Genomic DNA, 18294 nt, shown 5'->3' with positions numbered 1-18294 from the left:
TCTTCAGAGATCAAATTCACCATCGAAACGTCTACTCCACTGGTGACATCGGGGTTTCAAGGAGAGAGAAATGAAATGCTGTATCTTTACTTACGGCTAAGGGGCTTACCTGAAGAGCGAGCCTGATTGTTGCTTTTCTTTCTCTTCATCAAAGTTTAACACGGAGCCACTCTCCATAGTGGTGCTGATGATTTTTCAGTCAGGCAAAGCTTCGCCGTTCAGTGATTCTGACTGGCCGTGGAGCTACAGTCACGGGATGCGCTCAGTTCATAGACCGTAGTGTGGCGAGCACATCGGAATAACTTCATATTTCATTCGTTGTCTTTTGGATTAGGGGAAAGATTCGCTGGACAAAATGGGGAGCAAGCTTACCATCACTTCATTAGTTGTCGCGTTATTGTGTACGACTGTTTGCTGTATTGTCTTAGTTATTTACGTGGCTGTTGTGAGCCAGAGGTGTCAGGATGGGGAACCTCCTGCCACGGACGAGGAATCAGTAGAGCCTTCGTGCAGGACAGAAAAAGTACAGGAAAAATCATGCAATACACCTCAGTGTCTCCGCGATGCTGCAAGGGTTCTAGAAGGTATGAACCGGGATATGGACCCCTGCGAAAACTTTTACGAGTTCGCCTGCGGACGTTGGCCGGGGACCCCGGACGATCATTCGGGACAGCCCTCGTCCGCGTTTGGGGAATGGCACAGCATGGTCAGAGTTGACCAGCGAACCCTAGAGAAATCTCGGCGGCTCTTGGAGTTACCAGTTTGTAGGGTTGCGGATACTTCTGCTGAGAGGAAGGTGAAGGATTACTATGGGTCGTGTGTGTCCCGGGAAGAGACAGAGAAAGACCAACTCGAAGCAATTCAGCGCCTGCTTCGTAAACTCGGTGGATGGAACACCACTGGTGAACAAATAAGTAAGTTTTTTTCGGCTGTTTTATGTACCCATTGCTTGTCTCAACAAACAGCATTGTAATTTTCAATCGTCACATTCTCCAACAAACATAAAACCCATTTGATCGTGAGTAAATATCAAACGATAAAACGAGACGAGACGACTAGCAGGACTCCTCATGGTCCAAATTTGCAGAGGCCCGTTTTTCCTTTTTACGCGCACGCACAGGAATGGTAACTGATGAACTGAAATGAATATATGTGAAATTTATTCGCCTACATGATTTACCAAAATGGTTAAAGAACTTTATGAGATCATGCGAAATATCTTGATTAAGTTTAAGTACAAGTAAAACAGCAAAGGGTTGTTCACCGTTTGTCTCGGCGCATAATACAACCGACACCATATCTGCATCCTCTCGAGCCAATACATCACGACAATCCATTCGATTTGTAGACTAACGACATCATCGTAACATTCGTGATAAATTGATTTCTAAGCATTTATCTATTTGATGTCTCCTCTGTCGCAACACGGGTTATTCATCGAGCGCGCGTCTCTCTATACCGGGAAGTAATTGACAGCTGAGGGGACGGAGCGGCCGGCATCATCTGACCATGAAGAGTGATAAACTTTTTGGTTACTCTGCACTCTTTATGTACGGTCTCTTGTTTGAGAGACCGTCATTGAAATACGAGCCTGTCCGTGATCTTGTTACAGACGTCCATTCCTTTGCCCTGGCTCCTTGCTTCTCCTCTCTGATGTCAGAAATGATAAACTATGCTCTGTTATTTCCTCGTTCATTTGCTCCATGGCGAACGGGGAATTTCTCCTGTATTTTCAATGTACATAACGTCTATGGTTCCACAGGTTCTGCGTGCGTGGGGCGCTATCTCAGGAGTAGGTTTACATGGCCAAGTCTACCGATTTTATTGCCTGGTCGATTCCACTATAAGTTGGTCTCAAGTATTTAAAAGAACGATATCCGTTATGTACTAAAGGGCAAACGAAAGAGGTGAGGAAACTCTGGCTCTTCACTATCACAAACACTATTATCCAATTGCCTGCGGATCACACAAAAACAATGTACATGTACACGACAGTACCACACCCTTAAGTGATTTCGCTTTGCTACTTAGTCGAACCGCTATACTAATAACCAAGCTGTAATAACACATCGAAATTTATCCACTTGCGGGGAAGATTAATCGATATTCGTTAACTTGGTTAGTATCGGCGATGGTTATTTTGATTGAATGAAACATTATCTTGATACATTTAGCGTCAGTGATGTGTTTGGTCTTTTCAATCATTCTCATCTCAAGCGAGGCAAATTGATTAAATGGTGTGGTTTGCCTTTCCCTGTTGTAGAATACTGTTACTGCGCTGTGTACGGGTCATGCGGGTAAAACTAAACTAGTGCCCCTGAGTTGCCTTCTCTGTATTCTTTTCCACCTCGTCAGTTGCCTCGTCCACCTCAGTTGCCTTCTTTGTATACTTTTCCACTTCATTAGCTGCCTTCTTTGTATAAATGTGCACCTCAGTTGCCTTCTTTGTATACTTTTCTACTTCATTAGCTGCCTTCTTTGTATAAATGTGCACCTCAGTTGCCTTCTTTGTATACTTTTCCACTTCATTAGCTGCCTTCTTTGTATAAATGTGCACCTCAGTTGCCTTTTTGTATACTTTTCCACTTCATTAGCTGCCTTCTTTGTATAAATGTGCACCTCAGTTGCCTTCTTTGTATACTTTTCCACTTCATCAGCTGCCTTCTTTGTATAAATGTCCACCTCAGTTGCCTTCTTTGTATACTTTTCCACTTCATCAGCTGCCTTCTTTGTATAAATGTCCACCTCAGTTGCTTTTTGTGTACTAACTTTCAGCTGCACTTCACAATGCCTTCTTGTAGTATATGAGCAAAAAACATGACCATTCTTCTATTGCAAGGTAATGTATTGCTTTTCTGTGTGGTTTACCTTATCTACCATTAGTAAGTTACAGCAGCCAGGAAGGGGCTACTAATGCTGTACATTACATATGTACGCATATCGATATACCAGAAGAAAAACAATGCGGTGTTGTTACAGTTTAAATTCCCTTGTCTGGTATTCATTATCACCTTTTTTGAGTCCAATATACTCACTATCTCCGCTTCAACAAATTAGGTATATGTCTGTCTGAGTAAAACCAATTTTCCCAACCAAACCACCACGCATCTGTGTAAGCCTACAACAAATAGCAAAAATTTTCCGTTACTATTACTTCCGGTATGTTAATGATGACGTTTTTCCTTGCTGTTGAGAAACCGTCGGTAGAATCAGGTAAAGTAATGATGCGAGTTCGATGGTAAAAAGAAGAAAATCAGCAGCAGATTAGAAAACTGAATGGCCACCTGTCCAGGAGCAGAACACGAAACTCATGAGAGACCATTGCTTGATACTCACTCCTGACTGTCAGTACTCCACGAAGACAGATGTAGAAGTAGAAGGTCAATCGATTTTTGATAGAATATTTCTCAAAAAAAAGTATTGGCAGATGATTTCTAAGCATATCACTCCATCAGAGGTTTGCAGATTATAAGAAAAGATTTACAAGAAATCAATAGGGTCGAATCTGTACTCAAAGCTTCACTGAGACTGACCTTGAAATCGCACGCTATATACTAGCGCAAGCTACAACACCAACATTAATACCGCAGACAGCAATTGGTTGTGGGTGATTTTACATTGATTTTAATCTATGAATTGGATATTTTATTTGCAGGAAGACAATTTACTTTATCGATTCAACCGAGCGCAAAATCAATTGGGCCATGCCATTCATTCATCTTCCGATTGAACTAATAGATATCAGAAATGGTAGAGTCCATCTAAAATGTAGGTGATGGGAATTTCATGTTTACTGTTTTCAAATCTAGTCAAACATGTCTTCCTAGTATTGGAGAAAAATTGAGTTTGGTACTCATGACCATAATATTGTTGATGTCGTCTGTGCCATTCTAAGTGGTCATCGATGCACATATGAGCTACAGTCTTCTAGACTACATGGGCAGCCAATTGTGTCATCCTAATTTGGCCTCGATATTAGGGTGAGGAACGAGGCCGGTCAACTGCGTCCGGAGTGTGCAGTCTTCTTGAGGTGGAACCATCTAATTCTTTTGCAACATCGTCTGCCAGAATTATGATGCTGAGCCACAACTCTCATGATAATTTTATTGGAAAAGCTTTGAATAGAAGTCAATACGACATACGGAGCTTTCTCGGGTCACTGTGAAATCTGGCTTGGACCCCAGGGGAACACAGATTCTGTCTAGATTCTTTAGGATGGGATGATGTACGTCAGATGGTAGTTTCCACTTGGCTGCCTATGAAATCGCAGAATGGACTTTTGTCCGGGTGGATTTGTCGTTTCTTGCCCCCTCGCTACATGAATACCCTACTCACTCTTTGGTGATGGTATTTTTCGGAGAACTCGCTGACAACCAAGCATTGCAGCATGGAGACACGATGCCGATAGTTAGTAGTGCACATGACTATCCCTGTACCATGATCATTGCTCCATCACGCACGCTGTTGTTTGGTTGATACTGAACCGTCTGACTCAGAAATATGATATACATGTAGTTACCTTATAGCCCAAATATATGACCAGATAAGTAGCAAGCTTCAGCAGCTTTCTATCCTGTTATGACAGGATTGATCTCATTCCCGAAGAGCAGTTCCTCCTGTTCATCCGACCCTAGAGAAATAACACTCTGGATAAAAGCTAATAGATATTTCCCAGCCTAGACAGTAAGCTAACACTCTTGGAATCTGTGCTTTGGTTTGCAGCTGGGGCCATGGGCAACTGCATGGGAGAGTTTCTGCAAATATTATGACTTGCGTTCTTTTACCGATAACAAGAACTGAATAGCCGAGAAACCTGGAGGAAGACCATACACATGAGGCAGTATCGAAAGATAAGTCTCATTGCAGAGAAACATATTCATACTGGAGGAAGACCATTCACATGAGACAAGTCTCATTGTATATATTCATACTCAATATGATATCTGAAGGACTATCCCTTGGATCTTGGAGATGGGTTATTGTTATTGTCCTTTCTGTAGGTATGTTGCAGGCATCATAACTCAAATATCTAAAAATTAAATAACAAGGGAAAAGAAACGCATTATAAAAATAAAATATAAAGAAAAAAAGAAAACGAAAAATGTTGTCCACAACCGGATTCGAACTCGCGACCTTTGGATCGAACATCGTATGCTACCAACTGCTCTAAAGTTTCTTAGACTTCTGACGTCATGTATTTGTCGAAATCTGATTGGCTGAAAGTCCCTGTACAAATGTACACTATAGTGTCCCAAAGGTTCAGGGAAAAAATTCGCGACCCGGCCAGCGGGACCCATCTTCCGAGTCCCGACGCGCGAACCATAGCTGATTCAATACATGTTTTAGCGTTTTGAATTGAAGCTAACAACCACGGTTTTCCAGCTGGTACCTTCCATCTTCGCATCCACCTATACGTCCGTCCTGATTTTGAAACCGAATGAGCATTGCATGCCATCTTCAAGGACGTTAAAAGTCCCCTTGTTCTAGTTATGCTGCCAAAATGTTGCAGTAGAACGCTTCTTGGCTTCCAATATCAATCTACAGGGGATTGTGCCGCTGGCACGTTTCGGCTATCAGCCAAACTCACTTCAGGTGATACATGGCTGTACTGACGATAGTCGTCTGGGGTAGTTGGCAAAAAGACAGTATCAATGCCATCTGGTTTATTTCCACAAATAGCCTATACCACTTCGTAAAATCATACCTTGGCTGGATAGACGATTTCTAAACAAACATAATGAACCATCGAATATCGAACTAGCAATAGGTTATCGAAATACTGTATAAATGCCTCTTTAACTTTCCTCCCCTTCCTTTTTCTATATTTCTATATATTATAATCTTTGGTTTAATTGACATACTGATTCTTTCCTTTTCAGAATTGTCAGACGCGGGATGGGATCCGGACTCATGGCGATTCGAGCGGGCGCTCAAGGTCAGCACATTCGACCTGTTTGCTCCGCCACTGTTCACAGTGACAGTTGCGCCATCCTACCAGGCCGGTCCATCCACTCAAGGATTATTGGTAAGTTCCGGTTAAAATAAAATGAGGATTATCTCCTTATTATTCTCTCCTGCAACACGATTTTTTGGCTGAAGCATTTATACTTTAATGGTCGATATTCTTGTATGGGTATGTTTGAGGTTAAATATTGTAGTGCAGGAATGCCTTATTGCTGAACCTGAATGAATTTTAACTTTGGCAGTATGTGGTCGGAATAATGAGGAGGAAATCTCTTTCCCCTGGTAATCAAAGATAGGCAACGAAATCAGTCACAGTGGTTTTCAAGCTTTTCTCACTCGCTTGGCGGCAATTAGACAATTTATTGAGCATAAGAATCAAAAGCGAATAATCGTATGAGTTCCGGAGTCTCATAAGTCGGGAATCCTTTGCTATTTCATGTATTTTGGACTGCAGCGGAGTTGCAGGACAACGATAGTCTCATGCATTTTGACACACGCTATTACAAATTGCTGGGCTTTTTGGAGTCCGATCCTGTGGTAAGGTTGTTGCTGGTGATTTACTGATGGTTAGCTGTCGAATCGGAAACCGTACAAACTCTTCAACATTTCTCACTCTCAATCAGCCAATCAGTCTATTTGTCTGTTGGTTTAGACGTTTTTGAACAAAATAAAAAAAGGACGAAAGTTGTGTATTTCCCACGTATAACAAGGCCATTCTGTTTAAATATACACGTATATGTATATCTGAAAGCGCAAGGTAAAGTTCTGACAGTGGGGGCATGGGGTTTATCAGCCTGAAGTGTACTAAAGTTAAACATGCTAATTGTATTTTGATGCTTTCTTATCAAGAAACGTATGGTGAGCTATTTGGCAGTCTGTCTGATGTATCATGAGGTGTTCACCCATGGTATCCCGTTGAAGCGAGAAAGCCTCTAGATCATACGCACAGGTGTATACTATACACATGTGCTCTTCAGATGAGTGTTGCCGGAGTACACTATATTCCTACTCCTATTCGCAACTAAACGGAACGAAATCGCTTGATAATAATAACACTTCTTTAGAAAATACAAAAAAACTAGGATCCATAACATGTGAAAGCCAACACGCTATAAAGATATTTGGACATGGTACATGACGCGGGGCAAAATATCCCTTCGTCCAGGTTCCATGTGGCCCATATCTCGGAAGAGTATCAGTCTGTGATGAAGTTCCTCACAGATGGGTTACCTCCAAGCAGATTTGCCTTCAGGGATAGGAATTTGGAAAGATGACTCTTCGACAGGTGGAAATGCTTTCTGTAGACAAGTAAATTTTCGATCGGGTGTGCATGTTTTCCAATTTGACCATCCCACACATGGATGATACTATTGAAGTCACAGGTCCATGAAGATTAAAACGCCAGTCCAATGTTTTGGATGTGGGGTCTATCTTTATCTTTCTTTCTTCCAGATTACACCCCAGGACAGGTGCATCACCAAAGTCTTCCACAATATCAAGGCCTTCCGTCGATTCCTTCACGAGGTCGGCAAAGCCATCAACGGCAAAAATGAAATCCACAGATTTGTGGAAAACGTCATCGAGGCATACAAGGCATTTTGCTTCGTGAGTAGCTTTAGTCAGTCTTTTCGCCTTTTTCAGTCCTTCAATTTTTACTCCTTTGGCCAAAAGTTGAATAAACAGAAAGTCCTTCCTCGCCCCCCCCCCCTCTTATATCCCAAATGAATCCATGATTAGCTCACTTCTGATAGCCTTGTTGTGCCGGCGGAAATTAGCACATATTGGGTAAATAAAACTTCCGGAAGTCACACCAAATTCTCTAAATTGCTCTCAGCAGAAATCCCTCTAGCTTTTTCATAACTTCATTTACCCAACCATCCTGGACCTGTCATGAACTGAGACGTTCCTCCCAAGTCTCAATGGCTTAATCAACTGCCTCTTGTGCAGTCCCGTTTCATTTTTCACTTCCGATTTAAATGTACTGGGAAAAAAGTATCTCTCACTGTGCTGGAGCATCGTCGTCTGCCCAGCGATTGGAAAGATAGTCATGAATTGATGACTTCTCTACAGTGAACGGGGTCCTGGCGTCCGATTATCTGTAACTCGAACGAAGAAGTTAGATTTGGCAATGCTTATTCCGACGATGTCGTAATCGGAGCCAAATCTCGTTGCCGTCTTCGGCGAACTGGTGTGCATGCTGGTCGCCTTGTTTTGCGCCGGGGTTGCCGGATTTATGGATTTGATGTAGTAGATTGTCAACCTTGTATCAACCACGCACAGTTTGTTTTGTCTCCGTAGAGATACGGACGAATTGATTTTGCAATTACAGACGAGAAGTTATGTTGGTTTTGTTTGTACGGGTACTGACGCTGAGGGATAAGGAAGCTCACTGTACAGTCACTAAGGATATCATTCCTTTATGTCTCTACAACAAAAGAGATACCAATAGTTATTGATATTACCAAGAAAACAATATTGATGTACACTTGATATTACTCATGCAATTGTTGGTGTATTACTCTAGTTTCATCGATCTAAGACTACTTCTGAATAATAAATGAGCACATGGTTGTTCGATGCTACATGTTCAACTTGGATAGCGCCGGTTCATTCGGCACCAAATTATCCGATGGTCATGGCGTCATGTTTCAGCCTGCCCTTTTTGTCGATTTCCTTGTAATTGATATAGCAGTCTTATTTGGTGAAACTAGAGTATCTTGCTTTGTAGTTACTGAAGAAATGCGGTTGTGTATGCTTAACATTTGTTGTTGCAGACCTCAACGGAAGCTAGAAATGTCGCTACAACAGTCGGCAAGTTGACGAGTATATTCAGCACTAAACGAAGGGCAAAAACAGAGGTACGGATGAAAAAATACACCAAGCGGCTGAGACGAGCCCATGCAGGACCCGCTTGTTCGATACAAGTCAAGTCACTAACTGAGCCTCAGCTTTAACTTGGTACAATGTCCTTTAGTTTTGCAGAGTTAAAACTACCGCCACGTTAACGACCAGTTGTCTTCTTGAAGAAAATATGTTCTGAGAAAAAGAAACAGACAAAATTTATACATTATGTTCAATGTTGCTCTCTTTTCATTTCTATCCTTCGACTTTTAGATTGATTGGCGCAAGTTCCTGACCCATCGTTACGAAGCAGTGAAGGAAACCGCAGACATCCCTGTACAGATCCTAGAGAAGGAGAAAATAGATCATATGATAAACACAGCCATCGCTATGGAAGAAAGGTGAGAAGTGTTCGGGACGATATCAATTGGCCTCTGTGTAGCAAAGGCATTTGGCTATTGCGACACGCTCCAATGAATATGCTCTTGTCTCTTGGCGAGAATGGGAAATGATGAAGTTACCAAGCTTTAAAATGACGATACGACACTACATTGTACTTAATCATCGTCATCGTCGCCCATATCATCATCTTCATCATCATCATCATCATCATCATCAACGTCGTCGGCGTCGTCGTCGTCATCACAGTTGGCACAAACGGTATACAAGTGTGAAGTTCATGCATTCAGTCATCTTCTTCTACATGTTCGTTCAAATCTGTACCCAAAACCTTTTACCCACTGCTGCTGAAGGAACACGATCGAAAGCTATCTGATTACTGTATTTTGTAATTCATGTTTGCCTCTTTTTAAAGGCAACTTCGAGACTTCTTGACCTATGTGTTTGTTGAGGAACATATCGATGTGATGCCTGTTTTCATAAAACAGAGCTACTATGACGTCAAAGGCGACACAATGCCTCCCAGAACTGATGGTAAGTCGTTTTCTTCTTCTTCTTCCTCTCGACTTAACCATTCTTTCACAAAGAAACCAAAATACCAATCGTTACGCTTTTCTCAATGATGTCGGTTGAACTGCCGTATTCCGCTAGCAAAAACCGGACGTGGTGTGTATGCATTAGTTGGCCGCCCTTCCTATCCAATTGGCTACATATTCAACTCGGAACCTGGAGATGTTTCTATTTTGCTGCTTGAAAATAACAAAAAGGCAGGAAGCATATGCTAAGTCACTTTAATTTCGAGATGTCGTGCGTGACAAGGCATAGAGCACTTTAATTTCAAGATGTCATTACTCAACAGTGAAGCCACTTTTGCGATAAATCTGCTTATTTTTAACATGCGACTGTGATTACATGCTGCATAACTCAGACCAGCATCAAACACTCATACAGATTAACGCAATTTGTAGCATTAACAAGCATTTTGACATCTCTGACAAGGTCTCCATGCTTCATAAGCAAAACTGTAAATCCCCCTTAGACTACCAATTTCCTATTGAATATGATTAATGGATATATCTGTTGGTTCTTCGGTATCAAACCCTCCCTAGGGTATATTATCAAACCAACAGAACACTAGATCATTTCTGCTGGTTGCGCCTTGCAGACTGGTAATTCATTCCAAGTTTGTGTTCTATAATTCGGATTGCAAAAAATGTGACGAATGGGCGGCTGGTGACTCCGCATGATAGATGATCAACCTCGATGGGTTTCTTCAGATTTGATCGAGATCAGACTGTACGCTCAGGATCTGGCAAATGGAATTATTTCAAAAGCAACAGTTAGGATAATATCAGTTTTCAGGGAATTATCTATAACTGGCTAAAGGACACCCGATCAATTCTAAAACACTCATCCAGTGGTTTCAAATTCGCCAGCCGCATATCAATTCCGTCTGCGTAATTTCATCCTTCACGCCATGAAGAATTAACCAGTAGTCCCATTGACTGCTTCATTCGCAATGTCGACAGCATCTTCCCTAACTCCACTGTTGACCGCTTCAAAAGCAAGGAAGAGACGATATAACATAAAATAAAACATGAATATACTTGAGTTTACGACCTTTTTTACATAGCTATAACTAAAAGTATGTATACTGTTGGAAGTCGGATCACGGCCCACATGTTGCTGAGGAGCCCGACAGGTGCACACCATCCCAGCGAAACTCTCAAGCCATCTTTGACTTATCCTACATCTGACATCCAAAGCCATCTGCCAATATTTTGTCTCAAATCAATGGGAAGTAAATTGGAATTGCAAACCAGAAGGGATACGAGAAAAATACTTTGCAGAGAATGATTTCAGGCAACAGTTATAGCGAAGTAGGGGACCTCTCGATAAAATGTCTTTCTGCACCGACCTGATGATGAAAACTGTATAGGTTTAGTGTTTTGAGCATTGAATCTTTTAAATATGTCGTCGTAAACGCGATCTCAATCGGCATCATCTGCATCTCTTTGCCTTGTTTTTGATAACTAATTGATTCTTTAGGCCAGGAAAAAAAGATCCGTCATAAACTGACCGACATGTTAGGCCGACAAAGAGACCTACCAGCCAAAGTTGGTGGCTGAGTAAGTGTTCTAATTATTGGCTTAATCTTCAAAGGCTCGGACTCGAAATTTATTGCGCTTATGTTGTGGTACTCATTGCTCAAAGAAAAAGAAGATAAGATAAGGGTTGAAGAAGGAAAGGAATTGCCTTTGACTGATTTTGACTTCATAGTCTGCCCAAAGTTTCATCTCAAGCTTCGATTTCAAGTCACGATCACTTGGCCAATTTCCAATATTTCGGTCTCTCAAACATGTTTAAACCGCGGTATTGAAATAACATAACAGCGTCCCCGATGGGTTTGATGTTCCTTGAGATACACACAGAAATGCAATCCAGATAAATAAAGTACTCTCCCGACTTGGTCGCATCCATCTACAGTGCCTTTGTCTGCCCGTCCCAAGGGAAGAGACATTCGCTAGTAGAGTTTACTCTTTATCCTTATCGGATAAACCAAATAGACTCGATGTTGGTGAAATGTCTTCGATTGATTTTTGCCTTTTTCTGGGGACTGGATCTTGGATGCGCTAATGGCGCTAGCCTGTGAAGGAAATGCTGTCCCTTTGATCATCATCATGATAAAGAGTGGCGGAATGCAATAGAAGGCTAGGCGAGATATCTGATGAAAATGATGAATTCATCATCTCAGCAGTGTGACCTTTACTAAGATTACGATCTCATTAGAAGTCGATTTGGTACGCCAAAGTGCATCTTCGTTTCAGATGTACGAAATTGGAAAAACTGCTTGTTGACGTATTTGGACAGGTCTCTAAAACTACCACTGGTGGCCGAGTTGGACCAGCAGAGAAGGCATCCAGTCGTCTCAGATAAGAATGTAAGTAAGAAGAGTAAGTTGGGCGTCTCGTACAACGAAAGTAATGAAAAGATAGGTGTGGTGCTATCGTATTGGAACAGTTGTTTTCTCGGCGTTATGGCCTTACCATTCAACCATATGACCAAAGTCGCCTCGTGGAATAATCGCTTTGTATGTCAGTATAGGAGAAGCTTGGTTACTGTCTGTCCAAATCATGAAGATCCCCTTAAGATTGAAAGGATGATAAGAAGCGTTGTCAATCTGGAAATTCGAGGCTTGATTCGACCAGCCATCTCTAAAAGAGATAACGCCAAGTTAACGTTACGCCATCCTGACATCAGGGTTTTTTGTACTCATCCAGCGGCGGAGTAATATTGAAAACAACTTTGCTTACAGTTGAAAAGGATGACAGCTGATATTCGAGCCGCGGCGATTGACCGAATCAGCCGTCTACCCTGGATGGACGACGAGATCAAGGGAGAAATAAAACGAAGGGTAGGTTGGTGAAAAAATATCGGACAGCTTTAAAGCTAAAACGCAAACCACTCTTTAAATATTAAACTTGGGGAAATCAATTGGCATCACCTCATCTTCACATGCACTTTCCACTACTTCAGATATTCACATCTACTACCCAATGGATTGTCCCTGACCCTGGCCCCAGTGCCACTATCTGATAAGCAACATTAGTGTCCTTTATGTGAACTAAGTAATTCATTTAGCGAGACACATCTCATTCAAACCTCAGGACAATTCTGACTGTATATTTGCTTATTGAAGTGATGGATGCATCGGGGAGACGTAACTCGGTAAGACACTAATTATCAAGATGGCTCTTAATGTCAACCACCATGGTGTTCCTGGCATGATATGTTGAATTTTCATTTTGCGTAAATACTGAATTTGATAATATCGGGTGCTGAAAAATGTCCACGGGACGCTATCAGATTTATCATCCATTTTCTGTGACATCCTATGCATAGACCAATGAAGATTGGCCCGCAAAAAAGCCGCCATCTTGGATTTCGTTTCCATGTGCTCCCCTTCTTCCGTCAGTATTTCGATACCAGTGCTTTCTTTTTCTAGATGGACAAGAAGCTTGTGATGTTGAATGCCCCCGAATGGATCTTAGACCATGAAAAGATGGACTTTTTCTTTGCCACGGTAAGCCGTTGAATTCTTTGATTTATCTCGGGAAGGCACCGCATAACAGTACCGGTGTAATGTTTTTGAGTGTTTCTGTTTTTGAGTGTTTCCCCTCATTGTTTGGGAACGCTCAAAAATAGATTGACGAGTTTTTCTGTGTATCCCCCCTATTGAAAAGTCATGGTCTCTCTAGCTGCCTATTGTTTGGAAACACTGAAACATGGGGAACAACCACAGATGTTACACCGGCACCGAGGTATTAATGTAAAAGGAAAGGATATAATTATCAAGAAACGACTTTTCAGACATGGATGGGACATTAATTTTACCAGTACCACTGTCCACTGTTGGTGCGTTTCGGGCATTGATCAGCAGCTGAAGATGATTTTTAGTTTTGTCCGATATCTCGACAGCTTTCAGTACGTAGGTTATCAATATCAGTGGCATAACCAATCAAATTCAGATCAATACGTTAGCCGCCAACGCTTAAACTCCATATTGCTGTTTTCTTCTTCCTCCAGCTTGAAGTTAACCGGTCCGCTCCATTCATTGAGAATTTCATCAGTGCCAAGCGTTTCAACGATATTGTGGAAGCGACAACGTTGATAGACAGTGACAACTTGGATTGGCTCAGTTTTCTAAGGTATAAATCCTCTGTGTGGAATTCTTGTGATTACACTTGTGAGAATCAGTTATCTGTAAGCCTCTGCCCGTGCCAAGTTTTATCAGCAAAAACAACTAATTTGGCGGCTCCTATTGCATCAACTATAAAATTAGTTTTCTAGCTTAAAAAAAACTAGTAAAAAGAACCATTAAAATGGCTAAGAATTATTATTTCGATAGTAAAATCAACTAATTTCACAGTCGGATAGGAACTACCAGAATTGTAAAAAATTACTATCAAATTGATATTTTTACTAATCAATTTCAAGAGGATATGCAAAGAGCTAACCCAAATCCTTACATTTGTTTGTGAGATGGTCTGAAATGTACATAATGTCACAATGTATAATTCCCTTTTGCCACGAAAGTCTCTGAATTCCATTTTGGTGAACTAGTTAATGAACATACCAATTTTTTGCAGACAACCACATTCCATTTTTACAAGCGCAGAGAATCTCGTCCAGTACAATGCATTTGGTAAGCACTTAACAATAGGATGTCGAACTAGGTTGGTACATGTAGCCGATCCCAAGAGACATACTTAATGAGCGATGTCGTCATTGTATATAGTCTTCATCTTGAACCTCAAGATCTGGATCGACATCGCCGATCGTGACTCCGTTACACCAACGAGGGGAGATGAGGTTAGCGATGGAGTACCTCGAATGGTTCAGAATGGATTTTGATCTGTAAAATCGACCCGTACCTGGACGAAGATTTCGCCTTCAACATGTTCACTATATGACCTGTCCTTGTTTCAGCCCTTTTCCCTGCATTGTTCAGGGCACCTTACTACCACAAGTCATCGCAAGAGTAAGTATACAAGCAGCACAACATTGCCTTCCTTCACATTACTGACAACAGAATCTCCCATTCTTTCGTAAAGCAGGGAACTTTTATGCCCGACGCCGGGTGGTTGGAGATTGAACAGCCCACCGAAGGCAGGAGGCGCTAGTATCTAACTTGTCGATATGTCTCATTCAGTAAAGCTTTAGAGAGCCGCGGGACACTAGGAATTAGAGAGGTGTCATCCCATTTCGCCTACTCTCATTTCGCCTACACCCACTTCGCCTACACCCATTTCGCCTACACCCATTTCGCCTACACCCATTTCGCCTACTCCCATTTCGCCTATAACGGCGGCGGTGCCGACGACGACGACGACGACGGGAGTAGGCAAAATGGGTTTAGGCGAAATGAGAAGTAGGCGAAATGGGTTGTAGGCGAAATGGGAATTAGGCGAAATGGGAGTAGGCGAAATGGGTTGTTGGCGAAATGACCACATTTTGTAGGCGAAACGGGAGTAGGCGAAATGGGCCGTAACCATTAGAGAGCCCGAATCATTGTCAACGTATCAAAGGGTCGCATTGGTTTTATCACTAAGAATAGAAGGTATTCCTTGATCTGTTCTTGATGAGATCGTAATCTCAATTTGACAATCTTCATTACAGGTTTATGAAATACAGCGGTATAGGGATTGTCATCGGTAATGAATTTGGGAGAGATTTTGAAGGATTTTGTAAGTGTTACAAATTGGGCTGTGTGATGTGGTCGTATAATCAAATTTCAAAATGCTGAAGACCTAATTCACTAGGTTCGAGCCTCCATAGCTCCATTCCTCCCGGCCATAGTTGTGTCACATGGTAAAGATATCAGTAAATCGTCCTGTACATATTGAGACCCTTTTCAAAAGGGGAGAAACTCGAAACCGGGTAATGCCAGAGTTTAGTGTGTTGATTCTTCGGGGCGCTCTTTCAGCCCTCCGTGCCACCAACCTAAGCAAGATAGAAGGACTGGAGGAAAAGGAACGATGTATGAGAAAATATTACAGGACGCTTGTCTATCGAGGATACAAGGTAAAGAAACGTTCTTAATAGTGAGGTTCAGAGACAAAAGCCACGAATGCTAACGGTATCAGTGACTTAAAGGGATACATTTCAAATAACGTAGACAAGGAGTAGACAAGGAGTGTATGTAACTTATCAATGCTGAATGTTTAATCATACGCACCAAAAGCAGTATCGGCGTTCGAACGCAAGTGTGCCAAAGGTGCCTGGCTTACTTATTTCTGACCTGTCTGATCTAGCTTAAAATGTCCTTTCAATTTCAGTCTCCTGACGTTTATATGCTAGGTACAGCAGATGTGGCGGGCCTGAATTGGGCATATGAGGTAAGTTTTTCCATTTCCCATCGGAGGGATTCACAATTCGTTCACACCAGGACAAGAAGAAAGCATACCAAAACAAAACCAATAAAATGTTTCAAATCATTGGCTTTGGTGTCTTTTTTCAGGCATACAGAAAATCAGTGCAGCGTCCGAATGACCAAGTGTTCTCTGTCCTTCCCTACACCCAGGATCAACTCTTTTTCATCAACGCAGCACAGGTAACATATAGTTTGATGTGCTATTTTGTAACTGAGGTAAAAACTGACAAAGAGTTTGGACCAAATATTGTAATCGTTCATTTTTTATAACAATATTACCAAAAATAAATAACTTTATGGGAAACAGAAGGGAACGTGTATGGAGAGGGGAGATTAAGCATCAATTCAGTCGCGTTTCGTGCATGAGTTCCAGTCGCAAACAAAGCAATCATTAAACATTATCTTTAAGTGGTACTTCCATTTTAAACTCGATGTGGAAAACACTTTGCAAAGTTTTAATGTTTCGTTGGACTTTTTTCAGTTACTTTGTCGACCAAGGGATCCAACGAATAAAGATTACAAGGCAGACAACGAAATACGGTAAGTTGGGGAGACAAATCCTGTTTTGGCGGAATGTGACAAGACGTGTATAGCTAGGTCTAAGCAATGCAAGGGAGCTCCCAGTTTCGACGATTTGTATGTTCATTATGCTGAATGTCGACTTGATGATTGATTTCTCTTTTTTTTAGCGTCCTCGGGATGATATCGCAGACCAAACACGCTGGAAAGGTTTTCGAATGTCCGCAGGGATCGGCGATGTACCCACTGCTGACATGTGGAACGCTCTGAAACTGACAACGGAAACTCACAGCAACAACACTTACAAATTGCTTCCCTTTGGGAAGTTGTGCACTGAGGATGGAAGGCCATTCGACTGAGTGAAGAAGTTTTCTAAATTGCATTTTTTTTCTCGGAAAATAAAGGTTAATCCCTTCTTTCATGTGAACAAGGGTATCGTTTTTCAACATTGTAGGTGACGTTGATTGAAAATTTTCTCAAAACTTCTGGCGTCAGTTTATGTTTTTTCTTCACGACTCGGTGATTTTGCAGGATCTTGTAGGGGAGGGGGTAGACTACGTGTACTTCTTATGCCTCATCCATTGTAAACTTCAGCTTGAGCTGCTGGAGTAAGCATTTATCTGCGTCCCGTTGGAAGATATATGAACAAAAACCCGCAAAAAGCAACAGTGCCGAGCATATGCCGCAGCAAACAATTCAGTTCGAGATGGAAATATAGGCCACCTAGTTGACAAGACAAAGGTACTGATTGATACAGGTAATGCACAGGAGTGCACAGACCGTGACAAAGAAAGAGAGAGAAACCGCCTGAATTGACTTAAAGATGATGACACTGCACGAATAAAGATATGGTTCGTAGTTGGATGCGGAGAATCTGAAGTATCAGACACCAAAAGCATAATAGCAATATGGGTACTGTGCACTTAAACCGCCACTTAAAAATTTCGGAGTAAGGAGTAATTTTTGAATAATGACTTATAACTCTCAATGCTTTTGTAAATAGATACAAGAGTTTACAATTTATACTTTATGCATAATGTATATTAACCTTAGGCTATGTATGGGCACTAAGAATACACGACTTAGTATGTATGTAATGTACAAATAGGAATAATATAGCAATAACATGACGTGACACTGCGGACCAGTTTGGGACTGTTCATCTTTCTGCATCTTACTTTGCGAAATTGGGGTCTGGGGAATACTGTGACAAACTACATGCAATGTATATACTTAGTAGTTTATTTGCAGAAATGTAAATCTGATCGATTCGATTTGACAAGTGGATAAGATCATAATGATTATTGCGCCAGATTCGTTCGGGCAATATGTAAATTTGAAATTTGAAAGTTTCCAATTACATTTACCTGAACACACCTTGAACATAAAACTCAACACTGCTGTTGCGTACAAAGATATAACGGAAAAACAGTATTCATGACGATATTTCCAACGCCCTGGCATGTCTAGTTTATAATAGTGGTACATGTACTTCTATAACCATGTTTATTTTTGATTACCAGCGGGTCACATGTAGAAAATGTTGGGGAACAAACCTAGCCTTTAAGTGATTCAGAAACACATGTATATATTTACTGTAAAATAAACATATGCTTAACTCAAAATGCTGAGCATGT

General features: G+C 41.5%; 1 protein-coding gene across 1 annotated transcript; it reads left to right on the top strand.

The window, feature by feature from the left end:
* Positions 1 to 234: 234 nt before the first annotated feature.
* LOC135491296 (endothelin-converting enzyme 1-like) lies at positions 235 to 18272 on the top strand. Its single transcript, XM_064777063.1, has 18 exons — positions 235 to 914; positions 5880 to 6025; positions 7417 to 7569; positions 8739 to 8822; positions 9079 to 9206; positions 9620 to 9738; positions 12033 to 12145; positions 12521 to 12619; positions 13211 to 13288; positions 13792 to 13913; positions 14355 to 14410; positions 14695 to 14746; positions 15385 to 15452; positions 15692 to 15789; positions 16044 to 16103; positions 16226 to 16318; positions 16620 to 16678; positions 16828 to 18272. The coding sequence occupies exons 1-18, from the start codon at positions 356 to 358 to the stop codon at positions 16925 to 16927; spliced, it is 2187 nt and encodes a 728-aa protein (XP_064633133.1). The 5' UTR covers positions 235 to 355; the 3' UTR covers positions 16928 to 18272.
* The last annotated feature ends 22 nt before the right edge of the window (positions 18273 to 18294 follow it).

The sequence above is a fragment of the Lineus longissimus genome, chromosome 7 (genome assembly GCF_910592395.1).
Source record: "Lineus longissimus chromosome 7, tnLinLong1.2, whole genome shotgun sequence".
Taxonomy (NCBI): domain Eukaryota; kingdom Metazoa; phylum Nemertea; class Pilidiophora; order Heteronemertea; family Lineidae; genus Lineus; species Lineus longissimus.
This window is presented reverse-complemented; position numbering and strand designations above follow the sequence as displayed.